We start from the raw sequence: 14,328 nt of genomic DNA, 5'->3' as shown, positions 1-14,328 counted from the left end.
CTCCCATGAAGGAGTCCAAGACACAGGGAAATACTTGTGTGACACAAAATTAGAAAACTCATGTCTTCACTTTAGGAGTGAAACACAGCTCAACTTGAACCACTGTTAGGATTACAAGAAATGCAGTACTACTCCAATAGGTCCAGTTTTGTAACTGACATCCAAGGACATACCCTGGGCAAGGATAATGGCAGTTAGAGAGTAAAACATCACCTTCCAGGTACCAGAGAAAACTGACCAGACAGGAACTGAGGAGAGAAATGTGAGAAGATGGAGTTTCTGCAAAACGCTTTGGGTCCTTTGAGAAATAACCAGATGAAATTTTAAGGAGGATAAAAGTCCTGCTTCAACAAGAGGGGCCAAGAGTCTGGGACTATTGCTATTTTCGTTCTTTTCGTATCCACAAAAGTGGTAAAAACTAGAAGGTATTAAGAAAATTGGAAGGAAATGCCAGATTTTAACAGGTTTATCTCTGGGTGGTATGATTACGTAATTGTTACTACCTTTAAATTTTCTGTATTTCCCAAAACTCATCTCCAATGAACAGTATTATTTTATAAGAGAGTAAAAAAGTTTCCAAGTCAACCATTCAATTCTAGTAATATAAAAATGCTATTTCTAAGATTAATTTTCAAGCTAACACCAAAATCTGCGTTTCAGACTTCTAGACAACTACTCCTTATTATATATGCAAAGTAACTGTCCCTCTTCTTAGGATTGGGAGTATATTTAATTTTGGTTATACATTTCAATCATAACAAAAGAAATCATACCCTCCAAATTTATTTATACCCGCACCATTACATTTACTGTGTGGCTTTTGGTTCACCTGTATTTTAACATTCCATTCCAAAGTAGGAAGTTCATTTTCATCGGCAGACCAGAGTCTTAAAATTTAGGACTAGCAGACCCAGACAAACACAATATTGCTAAAGATGAAGAAGTTCTGAGCTATACCATGAACCTCATCAGATAATTTATACAAATCATCCACTATATAGGTGGTCGCATCTCATGCCGATTCTCCTGCATCATAAACTTGATTCCCTAAAATGATGAAAATAATCAAGTCTATAATTGTTAAAATATTCTACAGCCTATCTTTGGAAATTCTTGTCTTAGGTGATATAGAAAAGCTCATGAGTATCTCTGTAAACATAATCTTAAGGTCCATTTCATATTAAGATTGTTTTTTTTTTAATTTTTTTTAATGTTTCTTTATTTCTGAGAGAGACACAAAGCACAAACAGGAATGTTTGTTTATTTCTGAGAGAGACACAAAGCACGAACAGGGGAGGGGCAGAGAGAGAGGGAGACACAGAATCTGAGGCAGGCTCCAGTCTCTGAGATGTCAGCACTGAGCCCGACGTGGGGCTCGAACCCATGAACCATGAGATCGTGACCTGAGCCTAAGTCGGACACTCAACCGACTGAGCCACCCAGGCAACCCTCATATTAAGATTGTTTTTAAACGCAGAAATAAAATTTGAGGCATAACCCCAGCTATTATTTCTATAAAATAATATTTACTTAAAAAACAAATATTAAAAGCCCTGTTCTGGAACTTAGCAAAGCCTCAGTTTATTAACAGTGTTCATGAAAAATATTTTATTGGTAATGAAAAACCATATTTGGTCATACATTTCAAAAACAAGGTCACATTCTTACCTGGAGATTTGATGGCCAGCATAGAGGAGCAGGGCAGTCAAAAAATACAGGTAAAGCTGAACCAGATGCTGTCTGGGCAAGGTTAGTAGCACAACACTTAAAATATAACCTGTAGTAGAAATAGAGATTATAAATAAAATATAATTCTAATTTAGTCTTCCAATTAATTATACTAATAAAAAGAACCTGAAGTCAATTACTTTCCAATTAAGTTTCAACAACTTTCAGGTTTTTTACTTCATACCAAAGTAAGTTTAATACAGTAAAAATCACTATGGACTTTTTGTTGAAAACAAAGCATTTTTCACTTTTGTAGCCTTCTCTGTTTTACAATCAAGTATACCACACAAAGGTACAACAGCACTCCTCTCATCATCTACCTTTCCTTGATGTCTACTTACTTGTTCTACACCAATTCTCTCATCCTCTCGTCCCAGAGGAAACACTGCTTAATGTCCCTCTCTAAAGCTGCCTCTTCCACTTGACTCAAGATCTTATTTTTCTAATTCCTAATCTCCTACATCTTCAATCATCCCCCTAACACCAGTGCTCACTTCTCTCTTCAAAGCATATACAGGGCTCTTCTTCCAATCTTGAGAAACTTCTCTTCATGCTATTATCTATTTTTCTCATTCCACTGACAAATGTTGTAAACTATCTGTACTAATGCCTCCATTCTCTAACACTCCATTATTTCCTCTTAATTGTCTACAATCTACAAATGCTCTATGAACCTTCTTTGCCCTTCTACTCTAAAAAAAAACTCAGAAGTCAACAACTGCCTACTTGTCAAACCTAAAACACCCTGCTTATCCTTGTCCCAGCAACCACCCTCAAAACTGGCTCTGTGGCATGGATTTCCTTATAACCTCCAAATTCCCCCGCTGCTTTTTACCCCCTCAAATGAACAAAGGAAATTTAGTCCCCAAACTGCTTTTTCCCCTACAAAGTATTTAGCTCAAGCAATTTATGTTGCTGCTTCAAATATACCATTCTAAATGTATGTTATCAACAAAGTTACTGAGAACCTACCTACTGCATATGCCAAAAAAAAAAAAAAAGCAATCATTTCTTATTCTAAGCAGATATATATCTCACAATGCCTGGGATATAATCCACTTAAATGTTCTCATATACAAGTACAAACTGAGCACCCATCCTCCCTCAACAGGCTGGCTCACCCTCCTTCTCCCCTAAATCCCATTCACTCTGACTCAAACCTGAGTCATCTTTCCGTCATCACCAAGTCCTGCTGAGTCTTCCCCAGTTAAGTGTCTCATGTCACCCTTCCTTTCCAGTCCCTATGCCCCATATCCCAGTCCAATCTCAATATAATAGCATACTAATAGCTATTCTTCTTTCAGTCTCTTTCCATCCTCATTGATCCTACACTTCAGTACAAAACCATCACCTTCATCTAGACAAATCTCTTGCTTAAAAACCTTCAAAAGTTCTTAACTTCTCAGTCTGACAGTCTAGGTCTTGCAATATCTGGTTCTTGTCTACTCTTCCATAACTATTTTCCATTTATTAGCGAGTCTTTATTACGGTACAGATAACCCTTCTTAGTACCCAACGCACCTCTCATGCTTAAAGCTAAGGGGACAGGAGCACTATGCTAGGGACTAAAGAGGTAGAATTCAGATTTCCCACATATCCTAACTTTAAGAACAATCCAGCAGAAACTAGACAGAAGTATTTCTACTAACTTTTAATTTCTTAAAATAATTTCCCCAATTTATTTTGTTAATCCCTATCTCAAAGGACTTTAGAGGTATTTAAAAAGGATGTTTATTATATTTAGCAAGCATGTTTAGTGTTTGTGGCTGAGGATTTTCTATTCAATCTACTGCATGAAAACTCTCCATAAGTTCTCTTTTAATGAACTATCATTTTCCTTTCCAGATATTCCTATCTTTCCCTTTTTGTGCACATCTCATAAAACAGCTGCCAAATCCTCTAGACTAAACATATTGATTTTATTCATTCTTTCAATTATCCACTCAACCAATTATTACATATAAAGTGTGAACCATATGCATTTCTAGACATGAAAGATCCAAACAATAATCATAGTCTAGTGAAAAAACATGGACAAAAGTATGATACAATATTGGTGCTGTAATATACAAATATTAGAAGGGCTATTATTAAGTGATTAAGCTTGACCTGGACTGAGAACAGTGAATTTATCAGGCTAAGAAAAAGAAAAACATTTTAGGAAAAGAGAATAGCAGGCATGAAAACCATAAAAAAAAGGATGTTTTCAGGAGACCATAAACTCTGTCGGCTAGACTAAAATTTGGTGTAAATAAAAAAGTACTGGGAGATGATGCTGATAGAACTGGTGGCTAACACTTCAATATAAAGCCTTGTATACACTCGTAAAGAGTTTAGACTGGGGCAACAGTTCTCAAATCCTTTAGATACACTTTAAGTGAGGTAAGAAAACAAAAAACAAAACAACAAAAACCCTATGGCCCAATTATCCCCCTCCTTTTTCACACTGCAGTGGAAAGATAACTCAGTGATAACAAAAAATGTCACACAAGAATCTTAAGCAATTATGAATACTGCTAAAGCAAGAACAGTATGAATAATTTATCTAAATTATAACATGTATATAATCTAATTATTTGAAAAATACAAGCCAAAACTATTGCCCATGCAAATATGCATCACTATTCACTCTAAACAATCACAACAAACTCAACTGATGATGATGAAGATAACCCAACAATAATTTATAATTAAAATGCAAGACATGCAGCATTTAAAAATGATGACCTACCTAAAATAACATTAATGAATGTTCCTAACAAAATGCAGGGATTTCTGCTATTTAAAGGTTATTTTAGTAGTGAGGGGAAAAATGAGGACCTAGAATAAATCGGCAGCTTTGGTATGGAGTTGGCAGGGTCACCTATGAGAAACATATTTAAAGAAGTCTTAATAGTGATCTGTGAGTGGAGAACAAGGAAGTGAAAATGGTTCTGATGTTTCTAGCTTGGATAATCAAGATAATCACAACTTTACCATTAAGATAGGAAACAAGAGAAGGAGGAGGTTTGAGGTATAGATGATGAGTTCATGACCATAAACCGAAGTGTCTACAGAATACTTAGGTGGTGATGTCTAACAATAGTTAGAAATCCATTCAGTACCAGGCACTAGCTAGGCGCTAGGAATAACCCCATTCCTACCTTTAAGGAGCTCACAATCTAGTTAGGAAGATAGATGAGCCTAAGGATCCTTGGAATGCAGCATAGTAAGTGCTATGGGAGAGGTTATGAACTGGGTGCCATGAGATCAGAGGAAAGAACACTAACCCCAGACTACAGTGGTCAAAAAAGCAACGGAAAGTGGAGATAGGGATTTGCAACCAAAACTATATGAGATCACACAAACAACAAAACATGAAAATTAAACACAAATTCTAGGCTGTATCAACACTTAAGAAGTCTAAAGAAAAAACACAGCAAAAGAGTCAGAAGAAACGGTCAGAAAGTTAGAAGAATCCAGAAACACTGTTAAGAGGAAGCAGTCAACAAATCCATAAATATGAGATTATCTGCAGAATGACAACACAAATGAAGCCTGAGTTTTACATTTTAGGTCACTAATGATTTTAGTGATTGCAATTTCAGTGGAATTGTTCTCATAGCCAGTCTTTGCTTTCCACCTTTTACAAGGCTAATTCTGGCTCTCATTACCTCTTGCCTAAAATCCAAACTGGTCTTCTTACCCTTGGTTTCTCCCCTCCCCAATCCAGTGGCCTGTAGAACACTGCCTAGTCAATCTTCTTAAGTGCAGTTCACCTGCTCTAAATTCCTCACTGACCTATCACTACCTACCAAATTATGAATACCTAATATATGTATTCAGGTCTTTTCACAAATTCCCCTACTATAACTTTTCAATATTACTTCTATTTCCCCTTTTATAACCTATACTTTGCAAAACAGTTCTATAATTAGCATTCCAATTATATTTAGACAATCACTTCTTTTTGCTATTCTCAGACAAAACCCACCCTGGAAAGCTTCTCAATTTGAAGGTACAATTATATTCCATAAACATGAACTTTACCGTTCCCTACCTTGATTTTTAAGCTCTTAATAATAATTAAAGGATATAAAAGGGGGGGGGGTCACAATATCAATAAAAGAGACAAAATACCTAGGAATGAACTGAACAATAAATGCCCAAGACCTATATAATAAAAACTTTAAAACACTCCAGGACTCAAAAGAAACCTGGAACATAGGGAGGCTTTCTGTGTTCATACATGGAGAAGAGTTAACATCTTTAAGCTACCTCTTCATCTTAACTTAAACTAAGTATCTAAAGTTCGTATAGCCAACAATATCAGAAAAACTCTGAGGGATAAATAAAAAACAATGAAGGGACTAAGTATAGACAGTACAATATAGTCTAAATACTCATTATGACCACACACTTAAAAAACAGGAATAAATATCAGAAATGGAACCAAATATATGGGAGAACTTAGTATATAATGATTAGCCAGGAAAAGATGAACTATTTAATAAATACATGGAAACCACCAGATAGTTATCTAGGGGAAAAAATTATACCTACAACACACTGTACATGCAGATAAATCCTAAGTGGAGCAAAGATGTAAATGTAAAAAATGAAATAAAAATAATGAAGTAAAATATGATAGAGAAGCCTTTTCTAATTGAGTCAAAATTCTAAGTTCTAAAAGAAAAAACAATAGGGGTGTCTGGGTGGCTCAGTTGGCTAAGCGCCCCACTTCGGCTCAGGTCATGATCTCACAGTTCACGAGTTCAAGCCCCACACTGGACTCTCTGCTGTCAGCACAGAGCTCGCTTCGGATCCTCTGTCCCCTTCAATCTCTACCCCTCCCCAGCTCATTCTCTCTCTCTCTCTCTCTCTCTCTCTCTCTCTCTCTCAAAATAAATTAACTCTCTGACCTCAGTCGTAGCAATCTCTTACTCGACACATCCCCAAAGGCAAGGGAATTAAAAGCAAAGATAAACTACTGGGACCTTATGAAGATAAAAAGCTTCTGCACAGCAAAGGAAACAACCAACAAAACTAAAAGGCAACCAACGGAATGGGAAAAGATATTTGCAAATGACATATAGGACAAAGGGCTAGTATCCAAAATCTATAAAGAGCTCACCAAACTCCACACCCGAAAAACAAATAACCCAGTGAAGAAATGGGCAGAAAACATGAATAGACACTTCTCTAAAGAAGACATCCGGATGGCCAACAGGCACATGAAAAGATGCTCAACGTCGCTCCTCATCAGGGAAATACAAATCAAAAGCACACTCAGATACCACCTCACGGCAGTCAGAGTGGCCAAAATGAACAAATCAGGAGACTATAGATGCTGGAGAGGATGTGGAGAAACGGGAACCCTCTTGCACTGTTGGTGGGAATGCAAATTGGTGCAGCCGCTCTGGAAAACAGTGTGGAGGTTCCTCAGAAAATTAAAAATAGACCTACCCTATGACCCAGCAATAGCACTGCTAGGAATTTACCCAAGGGATACAGGAGTACTCATGCATAGGGGCACTTGTACCCCAATGTTTATAGCAGCACTCTCAACAATAGCCAAATTATGGAAAAAGCCTAAATGTCCATCAACTGATGAATGGATAAAGAAATTGTGGTTTACATACACAGTGGAATACTACGTGGCAATGAGAAAGAATGAAATATGGCCCTTTGTAGCCACGTGGATGGAACTGGAGAGTGTGATGCTAAGTGAAATAAGCCATACAGAGAAAGACAGATACCATATGGTTTCACTCTTATGTGGATCCTGAGAAACTTAACAGAAACCCATGGGGGAGGGGAAGGAAAAAAAAAAAAAGAGGTTAGAGTGGGAGAGAGCCAAAGCATAAGAGACTCTTAAAAACTGAGAACAAACTGAGGGTTGATGGTGGGTGGGAGGGAGGGGAGGGTGGGTGATGGGTGTTGAGGAGGGCACCTTTTGGGATGAGCACTGGGTGTTGTATGGAAACCAATTTGACAATAAATTTCATATATTGGAAAAAAAAATTAAAATACAAACAATAAAAAAATAAACTTAAAAAAAAGAAAAAAACAATAAATTCAATCTCATTAAAAACAAATTCTGCAAGTCAAAAAAATCATAAGCCAAAATCAAGACAAGCACAACTGGAAACAGTAATTTTAACTCATCATAAAGGGTTAATTTCCCTAATGTATACCAAACTCCCACAAATTGGCAAGAAAAGGCTAAAATCCAGAGAAGGCCAGCCTAACTACTCTCTGTTGGTGCTGTGTCTCCCTTCAGCTAGAGCTGTAGCCCCAATAAAGCCTTGCCTGTGCCTTTGAGAAAAAAAAAGGGGGAGGGGAGAGGCTAAAATCCCACAGAAAAGTGGGCAAAGGACATGATCTGACAACTCACAGAAGAGGAAACACACGTTTTTTCATCAACATGTGAATAAATACAATCTCACTCACAGTAAGAGAAATACGAATTAAAACTTATGTTAAAAAACATCCATTTTTCATGTACTGGAATAACCAAATGTAAGAATTTGATAACACGGTTTTTGATAAGGATGTAAGACTGTAGGAACTCTCAACCACTGTCTGTAAAACCCCATAGAGAGTAATATCGATCCATTATTACAGACATATATACTCTTTAACGCAGCAACTTCACTTCTAGCAATTTATCTCAAGGCTATATTTGTATCTGTCAAAATTATGGCTATATAAAATTATTTAGTGCAACACTGAATGAAATAGCAGACGAAACTAAAGTGTTCACCAATAGAGCATCAATTCTGTGGTATGGCCATACAAGGATACTACACCACTACGAAACAGAATTAGGAGGCCTAGGGGGAGAAGGAGGCCTTAACATTTAATCAGAATCTTAAAATTTGGCAGAACAGGAAGTGTCAACATAAAAACACAGAGTACAAAGCTTTATTTCATGAATATCTAAAAGCAGTAGTTATGGCTCTGTGATACATCATAAAGTTAAAATAAACAACAGGTTCAAGACACTGTAAATCTACTTCTGAAATCATTGTTGCACTATATGCTAATTAACTTGGATATAAATTTAAAAATTAAATAAAAATTTTTAAAAAAGAACACTGTATATTATCCCATCATCTGTATAAAGAGAACATACATATATTTATACTTATTTATGTTTATTTACCAATATATCTTTATATTGACTTATGTATACATAAAAATATCTCTAGAATTTTTCACAAGTTAATAAAAATAGCTACTTGCTGGGGCTTAAGAGAACTTAGTAGTTGGCAAACAGAAGGATGATACTTTTCACTGTACACTTTCTATGCTTTGATTTTACTTTTTATTTTATTTTTTTTAATATATGAAATTTATTGTCAAATTGGTTTCCATACAACACCCAGTGCTCATCCCAAAAGGTGCCCTCCTCAATACCCATCACCCACCCTCCCCTCCCTCCCACCCACCATCAACCCTCAGTTTGTTCTCAGTTTTTAACAGTCTCTTATGTTTTGGCTCTCTCCCACTCTAACCTCTTTTTTTTTTTTTTTTTTTCCTTCCCTTCCCCCATGGGTTTCTGTTAAGTTTCTTAGGATCCACATAAGAGTGAAACCATATGGTATCTGTCTTTCTCTGTATGGCTTATTTCACTTAGCATCACACTCTCCAGTTCCATCCACGTGGCTACAAAAGGCCATATTTCATTCTTTCTCATTGCCAAGTAGTATTCCATTGTGTATGTAAACCACAATTTCTTTATCCATTCATCAGTTGATGGACATTTAGGCTCTTTCCATAATTTGGCTATTGTTGAGAGTGCTGCTATAAACATTGGGGTACAAGTGCCCCTATGCATGAGTACTCCTGTATCCCTTGGATAAATTCCTAGCAGTGCTATTGCTGGGTCATAGGGTAGGTCTATTTTTAATTTTCTGAGGAACCTCCACACTGCTTTCCAGAGCGGCTGCACCAATTTGCATTCCCACCAACAGTGCAAGAGGGTTCCCGTTTCTCCACATCCTCTCCAGCATCTATAGTCTCCTGATTTGTGTGTTTTGATTTTTTTAACATACAATAAATGTATAAATACATTACTAATTTTTAAAAAGACTTTTAAAGATGTATTTAAGGGTGAAAGTTTATAAACTGGAACATTATGTAAACACTCCTTAATACTTTGACCCAGACGTTACTCTAACCAAAAAACTGCTCAAGCTGTAACTATCTACTCATGTAATCACTGAGTTAATTCTACCACAGCATGTAATAAGTGTATTTAAGAAGACTCAGTTGAATTCCCAAAGTTATAAGCCAGAGTATGAATTTCAAATGTATTAAAACCCACTCAACTTCTAAAATTAATGTTTCTGATTATTAGGCAGCTGTTTTTAAAATAAATATTTCAATCTACTCAGAAATAATATATGTGATAAGCACATTTTTTAAAGCACAGTGTGAATTATTCTGCTGATTAAGCTAAAAATCTAAGCCAAGTACCCGATTGTTCTTCTACAACAGATTGGAATTATTTTCCATGAATTGGCTAACATACAAAGCTTTTAGTAAAGGGCTGAGAATTATAGTGCTTTGCAGCATAAAAGAACATTCTCATTTCAAAGAATTTCCCAAGGTAATGCCATCTAAGAGAGATGAATTTATTGTACCCAGATGTTTTACTTCTAGTGCACTGCCTTTTCTACTATACTTCTTCCCACAATGGCTTACTTGGGAATCTCTTAGAGATGTAAGGGGTTTTCAGGGCTGAGCTTTGGAACCCAAAAAGTCCTTCCATAGATAAAAATAAATCTCACTGAGACAGGACAAACCCTTCACAATTCTATAAAATATATACTTCTTGATGGACAACTCTAATAATAATATTATTAAACCACTATCATCAAACCACATCTTGAGTTATGTTATAGTAATGCCAAATGAAACATTATTGCTATGATTACATATAAACCAAAAATTAATCTAAAAATCAAGGATCATGGGGAGCCTGGGTGGCTCAGTTGGTTAAGTGGCAGACTTCGGCTTAGGTCATGATCTCACAGTCTGTGAGTTCAAGCCCCGCGTCGGGCTCTGTGCTGACAGCTCAGAGCCCGGATCCTGTTTCAGATTCTGTGTCTCCCTCTCTCTGACCCTCCCCCGTTCATGCTCTGTCTCTCTCTGTCTCAAAAATAAACAAATATTAAAAAAAAAAAAATTAAAAAAAAAATAAATAAATATCAAGGATCATCACTGTCATACTAGATGAATTTTTACCTGTTTCCTGCCTGTATTTCTTTTCCTTATTTTAAGATTCTAATTTTTTTTTTTTTTTAATGTTTATTTTTGAGAGAGAGAGAGAGACAGAGCTTGAGCAGGGGAGGGGCAAAGAGACAGGGAGATACAGAACTGGAAACAAGTTCCAGGCTCCGTGCTGTCAGCACAGAGCCCACCATGGGGCTCAAATTCATGAACTGTGAGATCATGACCTGAGCCAAAGTCGGAGTCTTAATCGAGTGAGCCAACCAGGCCAGGTGCCCCTTGAGATTTTATTTTAAGTAATCTCTGCACCCAACATGAGGCTCAAACTCACAACCCCAAGATCAAGAGTAGCATGTGCTACTGACTGAGCCAGCCAGGTGCCCTTCCTGCTTGTATTTCTTGACTTCTACCTCTTTAACCTCAACATTACTTTAACCACTAACTCCAAATCATATCAATTATATTTCAAGGAATATATATATTTTTAATATTACAAATGTCATTTCCAACATTTCATTTAACTGAAATAAATGCCTTATGTTCCACTGATACTAATGTTCTGGAACAATAAAGAATATTGCATTTAGGAAGCCTCCCTTCTTTGTTATTAACAAAACCCTTAATAGACAAATTAGAACAGACCAAATGTCTGGAAAATTTGTTCTCATTTACATTTTATCATATTAAAATCTAAAATGTTTTCTTCTGCCTTCTAGTTTCATCCAGTAAAATAAACCCAAAACTGTCTGTTCTCCTCTAGCCCTAATAATTCATATGCAATGGTAAGACATATTACAAACAAGATTCATAAACATTCATCAATGACTGTATCACTGTCATTTCAACGTAACCAAACCTCATTTTAATAAAATTCAAAATCATCTTACAAAGATATAAATCAGAATGCTCACTAACAGATTAGCAAAGGTGATATAGACACTTACCTACATAATGCATATTAAGAGCCAAATACTTATACTGGAAAAGAGGGTTGTTACTGAGGCTACTTCTTTGGATCTGCTGGAAGAAGGAGCTGACATCCCATCTGTACAGGACATCCAACAGCATGATGCTTGGCACCCTCAGGGCCACATTTAACACTGCCTCCAGTTTTTCCTTTGCAGCCATGTTTTTTCTTGGAGCAGACCTAAAATTCAGGAGATATAACATATAAAAAAAATAAGTCACCTCAAACAGCTTCTAGATATCCTCTTAGGAATCTAATGGATTGCCATATCTATACAAACACTACATAACAATGTATAAAACTCCTCAGCCACAGCTACTACTTCTAGGCTTTGATGAAGCAATCTTTATATTGGGTTTTCACACTGACCCTTCCTTACAGGTCTTCCCAGTCTGCATAAGTGGTAAGGCCTCAAACTTTATTTTTAAAAGCTTAACTCCAACTCTAGGCACTAGCAACAAAACACCCTAATAATACTACAGCTTTTGTCCAATTAACTTGAAAGGAAAAATTCACTCCTATAAAAGTGAGATTTATGTAGGTCTTAAAAAAGAGCAAAATTTAACTGATTAAAAAAAAAAAGCCTAAGCTATTCAATAAAAATTTGCTAACTACACATTTAGTTTGCAGCACCTCAAAGACTTATCCTTTTCTATATTACTTGCAATCAAAATTGAAGTACTGAATTTACATGATGTAGATACAATTCAGAGAAACTCACGATACAGGTAAAGAAAACATTGTTCACCATATTATTTCCTTGAATCATTAAACTCTTCATTTGATATTCCCATAATCTGCCTTCAAAGTGGGAAACAATTGCAACATCAAATTCTTCCTGTGATATACAGATACACTGGCACATGGAGTCTGCAGCCCCTGTCTGTGCTCAGCTGTTGATGACTAGTACGAATAGAATTAAAAAAAAAAAAAAAAAAAAAAAAAGGAAATGAAAGATCTCCAGGACAATCTATTATTTAGAAGGACAATTCTGTGCAACACTGCTTTGTATGATAGTACTGCAAATTAATCCAAGGAATTATAAGAATCAGGCAAACAAGTGTGTTAAAGACAATTTTAAAAGTAATGATAATTCTGGATTGTTGGCTCTGACAATATCCTTTTAAGAATTTTGCTGAGAAAGCTAAACACATTTCCAGCTTTGGCAGTAATCTCAGACATTACAGGACAAATGAAAACATTTATTTCTGAAGAAAATTACAGTGACAGATTACTATGCTATGGTTAAATATTTGTCAGTATTTCCATTTTACCCTCTAATTTTCATAGCTTCCTAGCTTAGATAGTTTAAAAAAAAAAAAAAAGAGCTCAACTTGGCAAACCATTAATAGAAGTTTGTCAATCACTGAAAAACTGATACATTATATCAATCATTGAATGATCATAAATCATTCCCATTACTTAAAAGTTATCCTAAGAATGCACAATTAACATATTTTTTAATAAGTATTGTAATTCTGATTACTTTAAATGAACAAGATCACTTTAATAATTTTCCTACATAAGAAATAAATATTGTCAGAATTAAAACCTAACCGTTGTGTCCTATGGGGGGAAAAAAAGCACTGAAAAATTAAAACTCTACTCAACATTTAGTGCAAATTACACCATTCAGGAATTTCAATTTCTCAAAGCTCATGAGAGAAAAAAAAAATCTTGAGAAGAAATAATACCAAAATATCACATTAACATCCTTCCAACAATAAGGCTAAGGTGACTTTTATTTCCTTTTCTGTTTGCCAAATGTTGTAGAATATTATTGGGGATTAAAAAAAGAAATTCTTTATAAAAAGTATAATATGCCTAAGCTATCTAGATGACTTAAGGAAATATATAGAACATAACTACTTACTAAGGTGGTCAGATAAACAGTCAAACTCAGTTGGGAGTTTATTTCAAAGTACACGAATAATGGATTTTTCTCACAAAACACTAGTCCTGTGTGAAAATCATTATGGACTAAGAAAACAATATCACTGACAGGCTTTATACTATAATGGAATATACTTTTTTCATATTCTAGAATCCAATATAAATCACTACTGCTTTTGTAGGGACTATTACTAAGTTAGTACTTGTGGCCCATATTTATTTCATCTGAGTTAGAGCCTTCCTCCTTTTTTAATGTTTTGCTGTTTTTACATGTACCCATTTTTACCATTTATTGCAGCTCTCAAAGGGGTAAAGAAAAAAAAATTTAAGTAAACCAATAACCACTCCTGCATCAAGATATGAAATCAAGATACGAACAACTAACAAGAAAAAAAATCTCCTTAATTCTTCTGGAGATTCAACTCTATTACAGAAGAGGGCCATTAGCATAATGGTACAAATTCCCTCTCAATAACCACTATTCCTGCCTCATATAGAAAAAGGGAAATCTTGAGTTCCTA

General features: G+C 35.6%; 1 protein-coding gene across 2 annotated transcripts in view; it reads right to left on the bottom strand.

The window, feature by feature from the left end:
• RNF145 (ring finger protein 145) overlaps nt 1-14,328 on the bottom strand; it is a 58,944-nt gene that overhangs the window by 41,045 nt on the left and 3,571 nt on the right. For both annotated transcript variants that reach the window (XM_042948070.1, XM_042948065.1), the window contains exons 2-3: nt 11,892-12,094; nt 1,669-1,777 (exon numbers count right to left, since the gene is read on the bottom strand). In XM_042948070.1, the coding sequence (XP_042804004.1) occupies nt 1,669-1,777; nt 11,892-12,075 (293 nt within the window). In that variant the 5' untranslated portion in view covers nt 12,076-12,094. The remainder of the gene's footprint in view (nt 1-1,668; nt 1,778-11,891; nt 12,095-14,328) is intronic.

The sequence above is a fragment of the Panthera leo genome, chromosome A1 (genome assembly GCF_018350215.1).
Source record: "Panthera leo isolate Ple1 chromosome A1, P.leo_Ple1_pat1.1, whole genome shotgun sequence".
Lineage (NCBI taxonomy): Eukaryota > Metazoa > Chordata > Mammalia > Carnivora > Felidae > Panthera > Panthera leo.
This window is presented reverse-complemented; position numbering and strand designations above follow the sequence as displayed.